The 20,980-nt window shown below is 43.6% G+C and overlaps 1 protein-coding gene across 1 annotated transcript; it reads right to left on the bottom strand.

The window, feature by feature from the left end:
• Positions 1-600: 600 nt before the first annotated feature.
• Positions 601-6,128, bottom strand: ARRDC5 (arrestin domain containing 5). Its single transcript, XM_085318543.1, has 3 exons — positions 5,876-6,128; positions 1,990-2,198; positions 601-1,281 (listed from the first exon to the last, which is right to left on the bottom strand). Exons 1-3 carry the CDS (start codon positions 6,126-6,128, stop codon positions 601-603), a joined length of 1,143 nt encoding a protein of 380 aa, XP_085174669.1.
• Positions 6,129-20,980: the final 14,852 nt, after the last annotated feature.

Genomic DNA, 20,980 nt, shown 5'->3' with positions numbered 1-20,980 from the left:
GGCAACACCTGTAAGTGCTGATCCACTGCATTGGGAAGGATGTTGCTCATTTCCTATCGCCTTTACTGCACTAGCAATCTGCCAGGGCGCCATGCTCACCCCTTCCCAGAGTAGACACAAGGAAGAGCAAAGACGATACACAAGCTCCTGAAGGTCCCTCATGCCTCAGCTGGTCTTGCCTGCCCTGCAGCYAGCAGGTGCCAGCTTCCTGGCTGCTCTCTGCTCATGTGGCTCATTGTGCAGCTGGTCTTCAAATTTCTGGTTCTCCGCACACACCCTACACTGAGGTCTGCACCTCTGCTTTGTATGTTTAGGTAAGGCTGGGGCAGGCTGTTTTTCCTGGGACAGAAGAATACCCATTCTCTGGGCATGCAAAATATGTCCTCTGGCTAGGCCTCTACTGAGTCTCCTGATTTTCCTTATCCAGTCATCAGGAATGATTTTAATAGAACCACATGGTCCCTTTACATGTCTCCTTGACCTTGGGTTTTGGCTAGCTACAGCCCTCTTGTTTTGGGAATCACTGGAGCATCTCTGCAAATACAGGCTTCTCCAGTGAAAGCAGATAGCTAGTGTGCATGAATTTCAYAGAAAAATCCTTTATTCACTGGATTTGATTTCAGTTGTTTCTGGGTCTTTCTCAGAAAAGTCTCTGTCAAGGGCATTCCTCTCTAAGTTGTCACCTTCATTTTCACATGAATTCTTGGTGCTTTGCTCCCCGTTGTCACCTTCATTTTCACATGAATTCTCGGTGCTTTGCTCCCTGTTGTCAACCTCATTTTCACATGAATTCTCCGTGCTTTGCTCCCCGGAGGATTTCTCAGGTATTGCTACGATGACGGGCACCCTGCCCACCATGGTGGATGAGGTACAAGGGAGATTGGAAGTTCCTACCAGCTCATACCTGAATGACATGATTTCATTTCCTGTGAGCATACTGGTGACAGGCAGTGGTTTTGGCAGAACCAGTGTGCTGGTGACTCGCATGACCTGGAAGGGGGCTGTGTTTGTCTGGGACTCCAGCCTCGTCACTTCGCTTCGGTCTTCCAAGGAGCGTTGTTCTCCCCTGCTGTTGAAGCCCCTGTACAAGACAATGCAGTGCACCGCAAAAACTACCTTTCTAATGTACTTGCAAGTCCTATTGGAAATATCTGTCATGAAGACAATGCTGTCACCAGGGGAAAATACGTTTTTCTCCAGGGAAATTCGAAGGATCACAGAGCCACGACTGAAGCAGCAGAGATAAACTGCATCCTTCCTAGCTTCCACCACCAATGGATCCTGCACGGAGGTGGGGAGAGGAAAGGCAAAGCACAGTGAGCCCTTGCTGCTGGATACAAGGTGATGCCCTAGTGCTGCATGCAGAAATTCCCAGTACTGCAGCTGAGGTTGCTCAACCCTCCCCATGGGCCCTGCTGTCCACCTAGAGGAGAACATTCATTGCTGCACTGAATATGACATGGGTGAATGGTCACAGTCGTCTTGAGTATCTGTGCAATGATACACATGTGCACATGTAAACGTTATCACCTTTAACTATCCACACCTAAATTTAGAGGGAGGCCACAAAATGGTTAAAATTAGTATGTTTGTGTTGGCCCGTGACTGACTGTGCGAGTTTAGGTAGAACGAAAGTGCCTAAGTAAAGAAGGGACTTATTATTTGATGTGAAGGTTGCTCTAGGGCTTAGACTTCAAAGAAGGAGAATAACCTCATACTTCTCTCATCCTGGATCTTAAAGCACTCCCTGTATATTATTTTTGAACTTTTACAATGCACCTTATGTGCTAGTAAAGAAACATCTTGGTGCGAGCCTTAGGACAAAGAGAGTAGAACATATTGAAGGTGTCRTTTGAGCACTAAAAGGAGAAAGAAGGTTCAGCTCAGAGCTAAAATTTCACAGACACTAAGTAGTAGAAAATTGAGGCTCTGGATTGAAACAGGGGGCAGCTCTGTGTGTCCCCATCTCAGCTGGTCTGTTCTCCTTACCATGTCTTTCACATCTTCTCCATGGTTGCCAAAGGTTCCTTGCAATAATAAATATCTCTTCTCTTTAGCTAAAACAATTTCACGGCCACTGCAAGTCCCTTGAATAAAATATGAGATGAGGCCGATTTTGCTAGTGAATGTCGAAGGAAGCTCCGGAGGAAAGCTGAAGTGGAAGTCAAAGGTGTGGACCCCAGAATCCAGCCAGCCATCTGAAAGCCAGACAACGCGCCGTTACCAGGAGCCTTTTAAATACACAGAATGTTTGCACCTTCCAGAAACCTCGATGTTTCTCCTACAATCTGACGTGTCCTTAGCACCTGGTATTTAACCAAAAGTGCCAAAAAGGTGTGGTACGAGATGGACTGTGAATCTCCTCTGCAGGTCAAGTGCCAGATTTACAAGGCCCTACGAGGTGCTGGCTGCAGGAGTGCTGATCGGCCTCACCTTGTCATGAGGGCAGCAAACCTGCAGCTCCTCCCAAACTCGTCAGGACCTTGACYTGTTGGCATGGAGTGCCACAAACAAGCACAAATAGGCTGCTAGGGAGTAAAACTGTGTAATAACTCTCACTCTTCCACTCTCGTTGTCAACCACAGCAGTGCGTAGGATCTGAGTCTTTTGTCCAGCATTTTATTTCACCTGTGCAAAAGAGCCTGTTTACAATAAAAATAACATTTGACCCTTTCTTTGCAAAACTATGAGACAGGAAAATCACGGTCTGTTCCTTCTAATATCTTTGCTTCTGTTCTACTTCCTCTTAATCAAATTCAGTTTTATGTGGGTGAGGTTCCACTGCAATGAAATATTTTCCCCTGCAGGGACAAATATGGTCCTCTTTGTCCACGTAAGACCAGCTCTTGACTTTTCTTCATCCAAGACCTATTTGTTTTAATCACATGAATCTGCTGGCAGCTTGACTGTCCAAACCTGGACTTTCTTTCCTCCTAATACTTTGTGCCAAAACTTTCTTTTGAACAGTATTACTAGGGGATGTGACATTTTTAGACTTCTGTCCTGCTAACTTCATCCCTTTGCAGATGAATTCTACAATGCCTGAAGTTTTAATAACCTAAACTGGATATTCCTACTGGCAAGAGAGCCCAGTTAYTGTTTCCTCACAGTGCGGGGGATTTACCAGCTGGCATAACGATGTTTTCAGTCAGCTGGGATTGTAACTCTGAAGAGAAGAAATACCTAAAACAATCTGATAGGGAAGACATGAAAATTCATCAGCCTCTTGGATAACTGCAATATAATTCTGCAGTATTATTCTGACAGTTTGTAAAAACCTGAAATTCTCAGGGCTTTGTCTCAGTTACATCAAGCTCTCTGTAAGTTATTTTGGCAAGTTCTTGTTTTATTAGAAGGGAAGACTTTCAAGTCGGAGCAGATGTACAGTTTAACCTTGAAAGAAACCAGTATTCCCCTCCTGGAATGATCTGGAGCTGGGTCCTGGGGTGAGTGGTCTGTCTTGTAGCCCCAGCTGAAAGGGGTGTAGGATGCAGTACAGGTTTTACAGTGTGTGGGTTGGCTGAAAAGTTCAATTTTCCTCATCTCTGCTGCAGGTATGGCCTTAAGAGCCTGGCTGTGTGTGCAGAGCTGAAGTGGGTCAGCCTTTGGTTAGTGCAAAAATGCTTGCAAGTACTTATTCCAGTGTGTGTACGGCTTCCTTTAAGCCTGTTTTCTCTGGCTTATTTTGCATCACCTCTAAAGAGACTCTCGCAAAACTGTGCTTAACCTCCTGCTTAGGTCCTCGGAATAAGACTGACAGTGGCCTTAATCAGTCTCATGGAGTTCACTTTGGAAGTGAAGGTGCACTCACTTGCCCTGCCTCCCGATTGCTGGTGGACATGAGTCCCATTGCACAGGAGAACCAGTCCCTCTGTGGCCTCCCCAAACTTTATTCCCCTGAACCATGTGACAGAACTAGCTCCTCTGCAGGAAGTTTCCCTGCAGCTGCAGAGGCGGGAGGGTGCTCCCAAGAGTTAACTCCCTGGAGGAACCTAGGGACACCGTGCGTCTACCGGTCAGCAAAGCCTGGAAGCTGCAGTCACAGTGGGAAATCTAAGTCACTTCTAGGTAAGTTATTTTTGTTACCTACTTCAAAAAGAGCTCCATCTGGTGTTTCTTGGCTAGGAAGATGATGGCTGTGGCTATGAGAAAGTGCAAGTAGGCTGCCAGTAGGAGCGACCTGAGGGATGGTGTTTCTGTGTGACTGACACGGAGGGCAGTGCGTGGAGAGCTTGAAACAGCCTGTAGTGCAGGGGAGTCTCTGGCTRATGTTCACTCTCACCAGAGTTTTTTACTGCTGATGAGGGCAGTTACCAGTGGTAGCAGTGAAACTTGGCTTTTTCATTTCTGGCTCTAATACTCCTAGAGATGTTGCTAGTCATATTCAACAAATGGCTGCAGTCAGCGATCTAGACAATCCTTATCTTCCTATGCTGTGACAGGGGCTGCTAGGGTTACCAAGAAATGTATCTGCTAGGCACCCACACCTCAGTATCTGCCTTTCTTACGTGGACATAAGATGGGACCAAAGTAGGGCATGTGGTAAGGTCAAATACCAGGCAGTAAGCTGCTGTCAAGAGCATAAGAGCAACTGTGAGTGTCAGAAGCTGACACAAGCAGCAACCTAGTCAATAYGTTTCTCATATGCAGCTTCAGTGGGGGGCACAGAGTACTTATGGTAAGAAGGGCCAGGTCTGTATCTTTCATATTTTAAAATACTCTTTCTTAGAGAAAATATGAAAATGCTGGAAAAGGGAGCATAAAGTCTGAATAATTGTAGTAAAATCCATTATTAAACTGTCCTGCACAGGCAAATCTTGAGGGATGTGGGGGCTCAACTCTTTTGAAAATCAGGGCACAGGTATAGGTGACAGAACATGGACTGAAGTGTGTCTTTAGACAACACTAATTTGAACTTTAGCCTAGAAGATCCAGAACTGAGATGCTTAATGGGTCCTTGTTCTTATAATAGCAAACACGATTCTTCCAAAATTATTTCTCCCTGCTCCCCCATCAGGGCTGTAACATCTGTTTGTCTGTAGGAAGAGATTGCACGCTGCAGTAGGTCAAGGCTAAGGCTGTAACGCACGTGAAAGGGGAAAATGATCTTTGGGCGAGGTAGTCTGGGAGAAAATGAAGCCAGACCACTGTAGCTCCACTGCAGCTTTTGTGCATTGGCACCACAGTCTAACTTCAGTACTAAGCTAATCTAGGGCAGCGACTTTCAGTCTGTGATCTGCAAACAAGATCTCCAGGATTTCCAACAGATCCTAAGAAAAGAAGGGTGAGGAAGGGCAGTGCACATCTTGGGAGACTTCCAACCGCTATTGCACCTCCTGGAATAATTCACTGGTCTGCAAATAAATACATTTAAGTTATCAGTGCGTCCCACTGGCTTTATTCTGTTAATAAACCTATAATTTTAATGGCTAACTCCGAGTTTATGTGTGCACCTTTACTATATTTGCAAATAAAACAAAGCCTGTATCCCCAGTGGTATGTAAGTCAATAAGAAACTGCGGGTAAGTGGTTTAGATGACCAAAGAATACTTCAGTGATGTGTTTGTGACTAGAGGTTTTCTGTCTGCTGTTGGGCAGGTTTTGGTAGCTTTCTGTGCAACCATCATTCACTGCACAACGACAGCACAGATCTTGGGGGCTACTCACACTCTGAAATACTATTTCCCCTACCAAAATGCTGCAGTTTATCCTGAGGCCCTGCTGTTATATTTGAGGAGGAATATACCACTAGACAGAAATGGAGCACATGGGCATTGGCACAAGGAAGACTTCCTTCACACTAGAAAAGGCCTGATCCTGTCTTCACTAGTCCAACATTAAGGCACTGTTAAGTTAACCGGTGCTTGCGTCTTACCGTCTATGTGGAAATTCTGTGCTTTGGAGACGTAGACAGCCTGGTTCCTGCAGACAGTGCTCCTGCTGTAGTCCAGATGGGGGTTTTCTTCCTCATTCCACTCCAARTAGCCTCTTCCCACCAGCTCCACCTTCACCACAGGGTCCACCAGGGTGCTCCTGAGCTTCAGAACCAGTTGGCCAACTATGCTGGAGCCTGCCAGGTACACCTTGTCCTCGGGCAGCACCAGCTGAATTGATTTCACTGTTGACATGAGGGATGAGCAGGAGCCAGGCGCTGCCCGGGCCACCGGGGACGTGTCCGTGACGTCGGGGTTTGTGAGGTCACCACGTCGAGAATGGGCGCAGGGGCCTCCGCTGGCCCACCGGCCCCATCAAAGCAGCCTTCGTTACCGGCACATCATTAACAGGCAATCAGAGAGCTACACATTTAGTATCCATGRAGGCAATGCAACAGATAAACCCCTAGACTAGCTGGTGAGCGTGCACCCCACRAGTCACGGGGCATCCCAAGGCATGGGTTCCTACGCGTTGCACCCCAACAGTGCCAGCGCGCTAGCTGGATTCGGGCTGCTCACAGCACCTACCAGCACCAGCAGGCAGCTTCTGGCAGTGCTGGTCCTGATGTGGGTGGCTGCTCTGTTCCTTTCCCCTTTGCACTCCCAGCTCGCTCCCCCATCGCACTCCCAGCTGCTTTTGGATKTGTTTCCAGGCTGACTTCTCTCAGGTGTCTCCTGGTAATCCCCTGGCTACTGTTTAATCCAGTTGATGGTCATCTTAAGCAAACTTCACCGTTGCTACTTTCCTCCTAGTGTTTTCTGGGTTTGGGATATTATGTTCACACACAATGTGTACTCGCTGTCATATCAGCTGTTGTTTTCTGGGCACACTACCAACATGGAGCCATGTAGACTCGCCCACAGCAAGCTACAAGTGGTAGGTAGCAAATGTGGCTGATGCTGCCAGCGTAAGGCTGGCCAGAAGACTGCAGCAAATGCCAGTGAGATCTGAGCCCAGCAGGGTAGGCAAATTGCTACGACACCATCCCTCTGAGCAGCAAGGTCCCGCAGTTCTGGCTGAGGCCAATGGGCTCTCGTTCACCGATGCAGGACGGTTGGTGAGATTTTGCTACAGCATAGTAGCCTTGGCCATGGCTAAAGACAAGTGACAGAGGTGAGGCTCAGCCCACTTTGTCTCCTGAACTCCTCTTTGCCCCATCAGAGCAATTTCAGGTAGTGGAGCTGCTGCAACCATGTTGTCCCACCACCAAGGGGAAAACACATTCCTTAAAAAAAATAAATAAAATAAATAAAAAAAAAACACTGTGAGGTTGATAAGAGATAGTCATCAGGTGCTCTTGGATGCTTAGACTGACTGAGYGCACCCTGTTCCAACCTACGTAAATGCGGGACAAAAAAAAAAGAAGGGATCCAGCAAAGGAGATCAGAGACACATGCCCAGCCAGGAGGAGCAGGAATAAAGACAATCCCAGCAAGGGCTGCAGCGAGGATCACATTTGCTGCAGCGAGGATCACATTTGCTGCTGATGCCAGCAGACATCTGCGAGCCACTGATGAGCTGAGAGCCCAGAGCGAAAGTGCTGGCACCTGCTCTGCAGAACCCGACTAAAGATACAATGTTCTCAGCTGCAAGCTGGAGGACGTGGGCACACGGTGAGAAACGCTGAGAATTAACTGAACAAGACAGCCAACAGTTTAGGAAACAAGTCACACCACGTTGAACTTCAGACGTTCCCTCCTCTATCCTAATTTGTCACTTGCTCCAACTCTGTCAGGATTCTCCTTCACTGCCTCAGTACTTTATCCTTGCTTACAATGTTGGGGGGTTTTTTAAGGAAAAAAGAGAATTGAATTAACATGCTGACTGCAAACTGTCACTCAGTCTCGCTTCTTGGCTGCTGCATCTCTTTCTGCGAGCCTGTGCTTGTCTTGCCTTATTAAAAAATAAGCTCTTTGGGAAAAGAACTGTTCAGCGCCCTGGGATGTATTGAGTAGGAACAGTTTCTCAACTGGCCCAGAATAACCAATAACAAAAAATATCCTTTTTCTTATTTAAACTTGGCAGTTTTCAGGAGTCGTTGCCTTGCACACAAGTTGCATGGTTATGGGTGGAAAAAATAGCTTATAGCTATTTGCATGAGTGATGATATATCGTCAAGTAAAAAATTATAATCACGGATTATGTATGAATTGAATACTAAACTCCTATGGTTTGGTGTTCAGGCACTGATTTATACTTTACAAAAATAGCTTACAGCTATGATCTCCACACTACCAGTATACCAAACCAATATTTCATCTCAATCTGTACATCTCCTGAGAATTTTAACTGCAATTTGAGCCTTCAATCAGTCAGGAAAGGAGGAAGCATTGCTTTTAAGTCATGGTTTGTGCTCTTTTCTTAACTTCGATTTCTGTCTTGAAATTAGACTAGCTAAAATGAGTTGTGAAAATGTTGTTCCTTTAGATTTTGTGACTTCTCTGACAAAATGATCTTTAAATTCCCCTTCCAGAAGAAACATRTGTTGTATACTTTTAACAAAAGCAAATTTCAAAAGGTACAATGAGAATATTATATTCTGTCTTTGCCTATGTTGATATGTGGTATCATTGATTTTGTGCTTTCAATTGAAATCAGTCAAAATAAAAACCTTTGTCTGAATCTGCTGCACTTCAGAAGTTACAAATAAAAGGATCRTGGATCCATGCCTTGATATATTTAATTTTGCAAGACAAAACCTGGCTTCCAAAGCCCCTTCTCATTTATTTAACAAGTTTTACGCCATCTTATTGTGTTTCATAGGTGTGTCCAGGTATCAAGGACTGTGTCATTGCTTTCTGTGATGTTCAGTGGTTTCAGTTCCCCGAGACTCACATGAACGTTGCCTTAGATTTGAGCTTCTCTCTTGGTTTTCATTTAAAATTTTGAACCTGAGAACTCAAAGGGGAACAAAAAAACCAAGCCCTTGAGTTTGTAGTGTCATGCTTTAATAAAACACACGCCAGTGTAGGATTATGTCAGTGAGCGCCCAGGGCGACAGAGCGCAGTCCAGAAGGGATCTTATTTGTACTGGAATTCCACTGGAATATGAAGGTCCTGCATTTGCACACAAATTCCCTTTGTGACTTGAGTGAATTGAGCTGCCTCTGTAGCTCTCCTGATGGTGACATGTGGAAAATGGAGTACCTGCATTTGAATTTTAAATTTCTTGTATTACTGGGGAATTAGGCCCTCCTGATAGCAAAGTGCTTTAGACACTAAATGCTAGCACTGGCTTTCCTGAAGCTAACTTTATAAGATGGTTGTCTTATAGCCAGTGACATAGCCATGAAGAAACAGAGACATGGAGAACTTTTCATCAGCTCACAAAGGTTATATTCGAGATTACAAGTCRGGCAGAAGAATTCAGGTTCTCCTTGCCAAGCAGCCGTTCTCTGTGGGAAAATAGTGGGTAATAAACACTGTGAGTGGGATGGCAAACCTGAGCTAAGGGGATAGCTCTTCTTTGGCATTCCTATGTAACGAGTGATTCCCTTGGCAATCATAAAGTCCAATTACCTTTTAATACTCTTTTATTATTATGACATATTGTCCATATAGATAGACAGTCAATACCTTCACTAATGTTTTGATTTTTATCAGTGAGAGCATGACAAAAAGAAGCTTCCTTCCGTTCTCTTCTAACTTTTAAGATATTTTATTTACATCACTATTAGTATTCTACTAGCCCCAGTATTTAAAATTACCTGTTATTTTAACATGTTCCATAATACCCACAGAGCTGAAAAACACACCATTACTGTGCTGATTTTCCACCAATATGTCCTGTAAAAGGTATAAAGAGCTGTGGCGTATAGCCCTACAGGGAAACCAATGTCATCAAAAGGTATGAAAGTGTAGCTGGCAGGTTTCGTTAGCCAAACCCTGACGACACCTTTCTTGTGGGGAGCAGTGGAAGTCAGACTGACTGTARATTGAGACCACCTCTGTCACTCCTTGGCTAATCTCAGCTTCTAGTGAACTCATTCAAAGGCAAGATCCACTTTAAGAACTTAACTACACTTGGTGAGTGAGGGGGGTAAAGAAATACAGCAGAACCAGCAAGACTTTAAAGCTCTACCATGACAGATCTTATGTGGGGAGAGTAAGTACTGCAAAGCTGTCAAGAGCTGCTTGTAAACAGTAGAGCTTGAAATAGAGAAAACATGTTTTCTCCCTGTCAGAATGGCACAAGCCTTGGCTGAAGCCCTTGCCTGGCCTATCYATCTGGCTGATGTAAGAAATGAGGTATCGATTTTTCTTACAGCATATGATCAGAAACTTAGAGGAGCCACAAAGCTAGTAAGCAACAYAGTTTATTACACTCTAGGTGAGATGTTGGAAAACTTTTGCTAACACAACAAATGCAATTTAATTCRCAGTATTAAGCGGGGAACTACAGAACACACTGCTAGGTTTGCTAATGACGAGAACTGATAYAGCCAGAACTGACTCACGTGCTGCRGTTTTGTATGTTACAGATCATCTGTTCACTAAAAAAAMCTCATTTGTCCAGACTCAGCTGTAAATCTGTGTCAGAATCACTCCCGTAAAATTAGAAGAACACTTGCCACTCATTTCAGTAGAATGTGTGCGTTACTTTAAATTATTACTCACTTGCAAGAAATGAAAACCGTAACGTAAAACATTGTAAGATCTTTAATTCTTTCAGCTCAAAGTCACTTACCTRCAATGGCTAAAACACAAAATTTAACATCTTTAGCAGGTTTGTGTTATTTTATCCCTGCTAAAGAGAMACAGTAGTTTTTGAAACTTTCCTAACAAGCCGAAGAGTCCCTGGTGGCTGAAATATTCCATAGGAGGTCTTCTAATGATGGCCCAGYGCTCGCGCCGTAAGCATCTGTTCTGCTGACTGCCACTGCTTTAAATAGCTGCTCAGTCTGTCTGCATTTGAATCAGGAGGTGGATAAATAGGCCCATTTTGATTTCAGAACTTCGTTGCCAGTGAGATGGACAGAACACCAGCTGGAAAGCCACAGTGAACGGCRCAAGCCCAGGTGGAGCAGCACACCCCAAGCCCTAGAGCTTGTTCAGCTTAAATGCTACAGGCTGACAACTGGGTTTTTTCTAGCAATACAGAGGGAAAAGTGGTGTTGCTGCTGACAAGAGGAGATTTTCTTGGTTTTGTTTCAAAGTGAGCCTATGCAGAAACTGGAACTACTCACTCAGCACCCTTCCTGATCAGTCTAACCTCTTATGACTTGAAAACATGAGTTGGGTCTGTGAGTTGAGGCTTCTCCCATTGGAAAGGACTAGGTCAATTAGACACCAACTTACAACTCTGTATCAGGCTCTGTGTTTAACTCTGAACTGGGGCAATTGCAAGTGTTGAGAGGATTTAATAAGACTGAAGAAAATAGCTGCCCTACCAGACCGGTTCCGCAWTCCTTGATAGACTCCCCACCCCTCCCCACCGCCCCCCAAAAGCCAGMAGAAACGCAGACTAAATCTGACTCCATAGTAGTAATGAGAGGAACTAAATCAAACAAAATCCAAGCTCAGCAATTAACCTTCATGGTGAGGGGGTCAGGAAACAAGCCTGTTCATCTATACAGGTATTAAATGTGAGGAAAATCTAAAAGACAGATCCAAGCGTTTTTTAGCACTAAGTTAAATCTATGGAGTTTGTGCAAGTTGCTTTTCCTTCCCCAGAAGTTTCTCATTCACTGCTCTTTATCTTTTGCTGTTGTCTATGCTGTCTAACGGGGGTCTGTGCATGCCTCTGGAGCACATGATAAAAAAGAGCTTCTCTCTCCTACCGTGTCTTCCAAAAATCRTCTGCCTCTCCAAAGCCGACACCGTCCTGTGCCAGGCACCCTCCACAGCTCCAGCTTTGGTCAGTGTTTGGGCACACGCACCAGCGCTCATCRCGCCTGTCCAGCACTGTGAATATCCTCACCTATCCTCAGCAGCAGATCACATTCGCAAGCAGGGCGCAGAGGTTGCGACAACCAGCCCTGGGACACCTGCTTGTGCCTAAGGCAGCGCTGCCTTCTGGAGCTCACAGCCCCACTAAATGCTTTTACTCCTTGCACAAAGCTTGGGAAATGCCACGTGCCCAAGGATGGTATTTGCAAAAAACAACCTCCCGAATGAGAAAAAGGCTGGTCTGGCTACAAACGAGCATCAAGGGGCAGGGTAGGAACTAACCAGTGGCTCAGTCCCTGACATTYGGGGACTGAAATGCCTGTTCTTTGCAGGAATTCACAGTTGTGTTGTCTTTTTTTTGACAGYAAGCTCTTCTGCCAAAGCCAGGGAGGAATTAGGGCTTTCCCAGGAAAATGATGATAGAGCTGCTCTATTTTTATTTAGCTGAAATACTATGTCCAAACACTTGCTACATCTACAAGTGTGCCTTCCATTATACTTAGTCATCCAGGAGAGTAARGCTATTAAAAAGCAACCTGTTCTTGACTGGAAAGCTTCCCAGGAGCTTGACACTCTCTTCATTCTGCAGAAGCATTTCCTCTTTGCTTTAAAAATTTATTACATCAATGAAAGGTGCAGGAGAATGACTTTCCTGACTAATTTTCAGTTCCATTCTTTGTCAACGCATAGTTTATTACAATCGGCATCCGATGAGAGCTSGTCGCTCCAGAATTCCCTGCAGGATGTATCCACGACAACTATGTGAGGACTCATTGAAAACCCCTTCAAGCCAGCAGTCACCTGCACCCCATCCAGTTCATATCCTTGCCAGCATGCTCTCAGAGAAGTGATGGTAGGGAGCGCTGCCTCCAGCTCTTGCTTTTGAAAACTGGGCAAAGACATTTTGTGATTGTATTGATCAGATCAGACATAGCTGATGAGATGTTTGTTTTGGATCTGATCGGATTTTCAGCAGGACTTAGGTGCTGAGCTGTCTAGTACGTATGGTCTGATGGAAGTTAAATCCAGTGTGTTTGTTTGGGACATGTGCACATGTTTGTAAGTCTGAGCTGTACATCTAAGTACCATATTAAAAAAAAGTTCAGGACTGTGTAGTTTCAATTACACACTTCAAATGTAAAGAATTTATGTTTTAACTCCTTGTCCAATGACTTGTAGTCCAGTGAACAGGCCAGGGAGGTTTCTCCCTACTAGCTCTAGGGAGCTTGTATTCCTCAGCCTGGTGTTCCCCATTTCCATTGATTTGTGATGCCTTGTTTTCTCTTCTTTTAGCTTTCTGATTCAGACCTAGAAACACACTTGTTCAGCTAGATTTGGAGTCATAAATAATTGAAATGCACTAAGAAGTGGGAGTTTGGGTTGACTGATACATATAACATGTATATAATATATAGCAAGTAAAGTGGTTGTGACCTGCTGGTTCTACCTTTGGCAATCACAAAATTGGGAGACAAAAGAGAGCCTCTACATGGGAAGCCAACTACTTGTGCCTTGGAGGCAGGATGCTGATCTTCTGAATTGCCTCTCATTCATGCAGAGCATAGTCTGTGTGTTCATATTTTAACAGCCCTATTGTTTTTTCCAGGAATGTTGGATGTTCCTCAGAGTCTTGCTTTGTTTTAGTGGTCAGAAAATTAAATATGAAAGCAGTGCAGGCCTAATGAGAGAAATAATTGTGCATACAGTGCCACGAACCTCTGCAAATAAATTACAGTAACAGAAAATCAAGCAAAAGTGCCCAAGCTGCACCATTGGTTGGGTTTTCTGACCCATTAGTGACACTCAAAGAAAGGAGAAAAGTCCTTCACACAGAGTTTGAGCACCACTGTTAAAGTGAAGGGGATTAAGTTTCTTCCAATAAATTAACTTCCTTCTTGGTCAGTGTGAATCCATGCCTTCTACGAGGGTTCATTGGCTTCAATTCTTCCATGTTAGTGCAAATCAGTTGTGATCGAACAGGGAGAACCAGGTACATTTCCCATCTGTTATCACTTAAATCTGGGAAAAACTCTACTGTGCCGTAAGATGCCATTGCTTCCGCTCTTCTGCATTGACCTAATGCTTTCAGYGGGTTTATCATTTATGGAGACAATTTTAGCTCTAACGTAAAATATGCTGTGCTTTTTGAAAAACCAAACCACACTGTGTCAAGCGTGAATCACATGGAATTTTTTATATCGTTAGATCTTGATGAGTGCTAGGAAGTGCACTTTGTATCAGTCCTTGCAGCCATTATAGTTGATTTTTTATTAATGCTTCCCTTGTAATTCTCTATTTGCTTCTAGTGTAGACAGGGAATAAAATGGGAGCTCTCCAGCGACTAATTTAATGTTTTTGAATTCCATAGATGTTAACAAAAGACTGTGCAATCCAGTGAATAAAAGCTACCTAGTAAGTTCCAAACGACACTGAGATTATATCCCCTGTGGGTTGTTTCCTTATTAAAAATCATTCATTTTATGCTTGTTGTTCTCCTGCAAGACAGTGTYTTCGAAAAGATTTAGCAGCGCGTAGATGAATCGGGCAACTTTGTGATCAGCTGTCGCTCGGTGATTTGGTYAACCCCGAGTCTGCGCGGGCTGCGAGAAGGAGCAGGTCCAAAACCCGACGAGGCGCGGAAGGGACAAGCCCAAGGTTCCCACAACCCAGAGAGGCACCGAAACGCGCCGCTGGGAGGGAGCTGCCCTAAGTACAGCTTTTGGTTTAGGTGAGTAGCTCTAACTCAGCCCAAAGAGCCCTTGAAATAAAGCGTTCACCTCATTCACCACTTCTCTGTGAAAACTCGCAATTTGAAGGAACTGCTTCGGTGAAAAATTCTCACAGTCTGTTTATTTCTTCAGGCTAAACATTTTCAGATATATACCTTATGGAGTCAGGCCACAATAAATAACATCCTTCAAGGACAGACTGTGATTTGACATATTATTGCACCATCACATGTACAAATTCAGTTCTGACGATACACATTATCCAGTGATTATTTACATATATTTTCATCAATTGCACGGAAAAAAACGTTTGTTGTTTTATTAGGGTACATGGAYAAAACAATAACACAGGCCAAGTACATAAGAAATACAGAGCTGAAGAACTGTTACTGTGTAGAACCAATGGCAATTGAGAGGGAAAATTCTGTTTAGAGCTAAAAAGCAGCTTTGTCTCAGTATAAATATAAATGAGCTTTACCCTGCTTCTGTTCTTTTCTTTCTTTCTTCCTTTCTTCTTTTTTCTTCTGGGACAGAAGCTATTATTCTCACCAAAAAGAAGGGAGGGAAATTATAAGCAGTCATACAAATAAGATCAAAATTTCTTCCATTTGCACTTTCGCCTGTGAACTAAATAGGATGCGGATTAGCTCAGGCTGCAAATCAGAGCAGAGTTAAGAAACATCAGGCATGTTAACGAGCAGGGAGACACTTAGCAGGGAGCCCCTGCGAAAGCCACCTTCCCGCTAAGCCGTCGCAGCCGCGCGAACAGGTCGCGCGTGTGACCGGGGGCAGCAAGGCGCACAGCTGGCCAGAGCAGGCCCCTCTTTTCGGACGCGCGGGGTTGCAGCCGCGTGCCTGCAAGTCATTCCGCCTCTTCACACGTGCAATCTGGCGCATCGCTGCCCTAATTGGGCGCTCTTTGAAAATCCTGCCCTGTGTCGAATGGCTCCGAAYGCCTGCAGCGCTTGCAGGGGCACGGCCGGGTCCTTCCCAATGTTACCGACGCCAAGCTGCCGCTTAAAAAGCTTTAAAAGAGGTTTGACGCTTTCCTTTTTGTGCCTCAGACAATCGAGACAGCCTGGCTTTACTCCTCGTCAGCATCTTCATTTGCAGGCTGACGTATTTATAAAGTCTGTGAACGTCATCCTTGAGAAGATGAGGAGAAGAGGAGCGTGTTTGTACCATGCCAGCATATGCTCAAAGACCTTACAGAAGAACTGGCGATTTAACCGAGGTCAGCAGCGCTCTCTCATTCAACACGTGTATAAAGATTTTAGGGGTTGTGGCCACATCAGTGGCAGTGTTCTCCTAACGCTGGGAGCTTTCTGTTGCAGATGTTTTCCTCCAAAACYAGGTGCATTTAAACTGTATCTATGCTGAGAGTGTGGCTAGACAGTCACAGGTGGTGACAGTAGTACGGATTAATGACTTTCTGAAGAACTTCAGCCACAACTCTGTASCGGCCATGTGCCCACTCCTCGTTCACAGCAGTGCAAGGACCAAAGATTCATCCGTATCACAGCAGAGAGGAGGTGACAACATCCTGCCATAGTCCAAAATTGCTCCCCTGTCATCATGTATGTATGTTACGCATTCAGGTGTGTTTAATCAGTCATATGTTTAATGTGTTTAAAGCTCAGTAACAGAAGCTTCTGGTCCAGGGCACTTTTTCATCCTGAGAAAGATTTTTAACAGGTGACCAATTTTKGGGCTATGAGGCTGGTGCCTTCTCAGGATTTTCTGTTTTGGAGCAGTTTAACACTCAGTAAATATAGTAAAAATTCACGACTAAGCTCTCACTAAACCAGGAAAAAAAAAATTATTACCTTATTCACTTGAAACCAGTCTGTGTATTTCTTTTTGTACGTGAAAAGCATTTTGGTTACAGTGAAACCTATGCTTCTATATATTATTATAAATGTCCTTGTGTCTAAGCTTTGACTCACCGAACGCAAGAAATGCCTGCAGTTGACCTTGCATTGATTGATTGCTTAGAAATCCAGGTTGACATTTGTAAACTGGATTAGTGCAACAATGCYGGAACAAAGCTGAAGAACACTGTAAGACAGAGATGTTATTTGAAATACTAAATCAAACAAAAGTTTGACTTCACTATTATTCACGCAGGCCAAATTCGGCATCTGCTGACCAGGTGTTTGCCAGGGTGGGGGATATGCGACCCTAAAATTGTAATAGCTTAAAAAAAAAAAAAGCAACGGGTGAGATGCTATATGAGCAAATAGTTATCACCCATAAGAAGCAATTCAAATACATGAAGCATGCAAAAATCATTTGAAAAACAGTATGAATGAGGAAAACTTGGTTTATAAGATATAAAACAGATCACATAAGCAGTCTCTATAAAAATCTTAACAGCTACAGCTTTGCTGGGAATTGATGAAGCATTTCAAATTTTGTTGTAGGGTGACTGAAGGATTTAGACCTGAGGGAGCATAGTGCAAATTCGTCTTCTGGGCTGCAGATTTCGGAAGCTGGTTTTGTTTGTTTGTTTGTTTGTTTGTTTGTTTTTTGTTTTTAAAGGAACTTTTATTTGCTGTAATCCTCATTCAGGAGAAAACACAAAGATAATTAAGATTTCAGCAACCAATTTCTCAGCCTAGTTCAAGTCCCACAGCACGAGCAAGCACAGATGAATCTAAACYGTGAAAATTGGGACTAGAATAAGAATTTAATTCCAAACTTATCCAAATTTAGCGAACATCAGGCAATGCTAACCGTACAGCTCCTTATGAGCATTTACAAATGTACAGTGGGATTATATATATATATATGTATATAGATTAAAAACTTTTGTAAAGAGATGTTCCACACTGTCTGAAACCTCTATAGCAACGCTAGTGGTCTCTAGCGCTGGAAGTGATGAATTCAATTTATGGGCGCGTGAAGGCAGGACAGAGTAACGTGATGCGTTAGGGAAAGCACCGGCGCTGGCTTGAGCCAGGCTGGGGCTGACCGAGAGCTGCCAGGCACTGGCCCTTGCGTTCGGAAGGGCGAAAGAGGAGGGACCCACGCAGTCTGCCGAATAAACTGCGCGGCGGGGGCGACAAGCGCGGCTCTGCAGGCGCCGCAGAGCAGCCCGCTGCCATCCCCCCCGCGGGTTTCCAGCCGGGGGAAGGCAACGCGGCCCTTGGGTGCCGCCGGGGCGGGGGGCGCTGCTGGTTGCTTCTCTGTTTTGTTTTGTTCCGCTCCACCAAAATTACACTTGATTCCAGTACCTTGTTGCTGCCGTTGTGTTTAGACCGATGCTCCAGATGCACTTCTAGCTATTTCAGTTTTCAGCTATGACTCAGGCCTAAAACAARTTCTCAAAGACTTTTATTTAACAGTTCCAAGAAATACTGCTGATATGTAAATGACATCCTGGGAGTTACATTTGAGGTCTAAAATTGTAAAATGGTATTGCTTACCAAAAACAGATCTTAAGATGGAGTACCGTAATTGAGTTTGGCTCTTTTATGGATGAAATATAATGTGATCAATAGATTCTTATGCTTTCTAGTAGTTAAAGTTTTATGTTATAGGAATGAGCTATGAAAACTATATTGGTAGAATATAGGGTGCAAATCTCCAGTTACATTAAACAATTTCTATMATCTGTCATTTTACTGTGTAAACTCTGGCAACAAGAAAATGCTAAACAGCATGGATTTACCTGCTAAGTTTTAGTGCGGGTCTACATGAATAATTGRTTTTTTTTTTTTTTGGCATCAGCATCATGCTGAAGGAAACAAAAAGGTGAAATACTGACACCCTACCTGCCATTTACATGGCTGATGAATGGCATAGATCTGAGCTTAACTCAGGAATGGGATTTGCAACAGGGTCTTTTCCTTTTCAGGCTATTCCTACAATGGTTCTAACATTCAAAAATCCAGTGGTGCTCTGTGTCCATGTCAGAGATATGGACAYCATGCTAAAGCATCAAGAAGTTTTAAATATTTAATTAAAAATTAAAATAGAAACAGAAGAGTGACAGAATTGTGAATATGAAGAATAAGGGGAAAAAAAACCCCTGCTGCTCTGACTGGGGCAGAAGCTCACCGCCAYGCTGCAGGACAGACTCCTCTGCTGCTCTAGCACTCTGGCAAAGCCACAGCCATGCTACTCTCCTTATTTGTATTACTCTGAAACATTTTACTTATATATTTAGCAAAAACTATTTGGTGATTTTACCTTACTAACTGCTTTGAGAGCAAACAAAACTGCATTTTCCTGGAAATAAATTACAGTATTTTAAAGTAACTAGCTGAGTTCTATTTTAAGGYAACTTTTAGCTGTGAAATCAAGGGAGTCTATAATCCTGTGGTTATGCCTGTCGAACGGGGCCACGAGCTGAGGGACATCAGTGCTGGTTGCGTGATGCATCCTGCCCTCCACGCTGACCCTTTGCTCCAGGGTGTAGACACACAGAAGCCTTCACAGTGAGACCAGCTGTGTCCATGAAGGAGGAGAAGGCTGGGTCAGAGCCACCCCATGAACATCCTGCACTGAGCCAGCAGCTGTTGCTGCTGTACCAAAGCAGGAGCCAAGACCTGGGCTCGTGAAGCTGGGCTGCTCTGGGGTTAACAGAGGTTAAATAAGGGTGGAGCTCTCAGGGAAGACAAAAAGACGTTCTTCACTGTAAACTCTCACTAGCACCRAACTAGATCTTTACAATAATGAAGAGTAAAGTCAATTTTGCCATCTTTCAAGTTTTAGATCTTCCCATTAAGTTTTGGGTCTTCCCATTAAGCTGAAATTTGTGGGCATTAGCACAACTGCTGTGGGTCAAACTAACAGCCYTGCTACTCCAGTTTGTATCCTGTTGCCAACAATGGCCTAAGTGGATGCCTCTAAAAGCACATAAGAAGAAAAAGAGGCCTCTACCACTCCAGTCTCCCTCTCTTTACAGGTCAGGGAACRTCCCGAGCTGGATACAGCCCTACATATTTAGTAACATGTGAAACCACATGTATGAATAGGTCTGGTCTCCCTTTGAACTCATGCAAACTTCTGGAGTCCTTTTGCACTAATTAGCTAACTGTCCTCTTCTGCACACACACTCACATGGACAGGCTGGTAAACATGTGTGMCTAAGATTCAGCTTCTGTGAAACAAACTTCCTGAGCAACTAGTGATATTTGCTTTGAGGGCTCATAAATGTGCCCCAGTTCAGTTGTTTCATGCTAGCTGTGAAAACTGAGACAACCAGCCACCCATCCTTGCCCAGTTTGATAAATTGGTGATTACCAGAAATTTGCAGCTGAAGACTTCAATTTTAAGAAGTTTAAAGTGCTACTGTTTTTTGTCAACTCGTTTCACCATGGAATTGAATTCAATGTAACTGAAGACATTTCTGCCTTTATATCTGTAGGTCTATTAATGTACGGCAATTATTCTGCAGAGAGGTGACAGTTCCTTTATGGAAATTATTGAATTCTAGTACTGAAAACAACGCATCAATAATAAARGGTTAGCAAGAGAACACAATATACCTGTTTCACTCTAAGTACATATTTTAGAAAGATGCAAATGTAAATTGTTTTTTAGGTTAATATTGGCTGCTATAGATAATTTAGGTCTGAAACTCAGGCATCAATTTTAAATAATATTTAAATTTACTTTTTGAGGAAAATGAGAAACATGAACTATTTATTACTGGGTTGATTGAACAGAAAGGAGATGGGAAGGGGATGAAAGTGAGGGTCATCAGGATGTCTCACAGGGGTTTGCTGACCTTTAGAAGAACTCCCAATTAATTATTAACCTTGAACATTGATAAATTAGATAATATTCACTCAACCCATTCTCATTTTTTATTCAGTAAAGAATTTCAGCTTTGTTCAGCAGAATAACTTCTCTTTTTACATATATGTAATATTGACTAACTCTCCAAGGATTTAATTCAARGTTTAACTATTGTCTCAACTCCTCACTTTTTAGCCTGTTCTTAGCGTTTTGCACTGCCCCTCATAAATTCACAATAGCAGAAAGACCCTACAACACTCAGGTGAGGATAAGAGAGGAAAAGAGATGCTTATTTTCCATCCATACATCTTTTTAGTTTTAAATGAAAATGGGTTTAATGGGGATACTTACAGCTGTGCTGTGGATATCTGACCTTCCCTCTACCAGCTCTATTGCTTTTATTCAAGGCTTTCTATAGCTTCTGACAAAGACTGAGGATTTTGCCCTTGAAAAATGTTTGTTCTTTTTATGTATCAATCTTTCAAAAAGAAAAAAAAAGTCTAGTTTTCATGCATTTCCTATACCTATCTTATACCTATTCTTTAATGAAATTGAAGTGCAACTCCTAAACAGTAATATCTTCTGTTAAACCTTCCCTCAGAAACAAGTACGCAGCTGCCACTGAAATCAGCTGGAGCTGTGCCTCTGTGTCCGAGGGCAAGGCACGACCTCTAGACCAT

The sequence above is a fragment of the Rhea americana genome, unplaced genomic scaffold, assembly GCF_003343005.1.
Source record: "Rhea americana isolate MKP2758 unplaced genomic scaffold, rheAme1 scaffold_54, whole genome shotgun sequence".
Lineage (NCBI taxonomy): Eukaryota > Metazoa > Chordata > Aves > Rheiformes > Rheidae > Rhea > Rhea americana.
The sequence above is the reverse complement of the archived record's forward strand: the minus strand, read 5'-3'. Positions and strand labels throughout refer to the sequence as shown.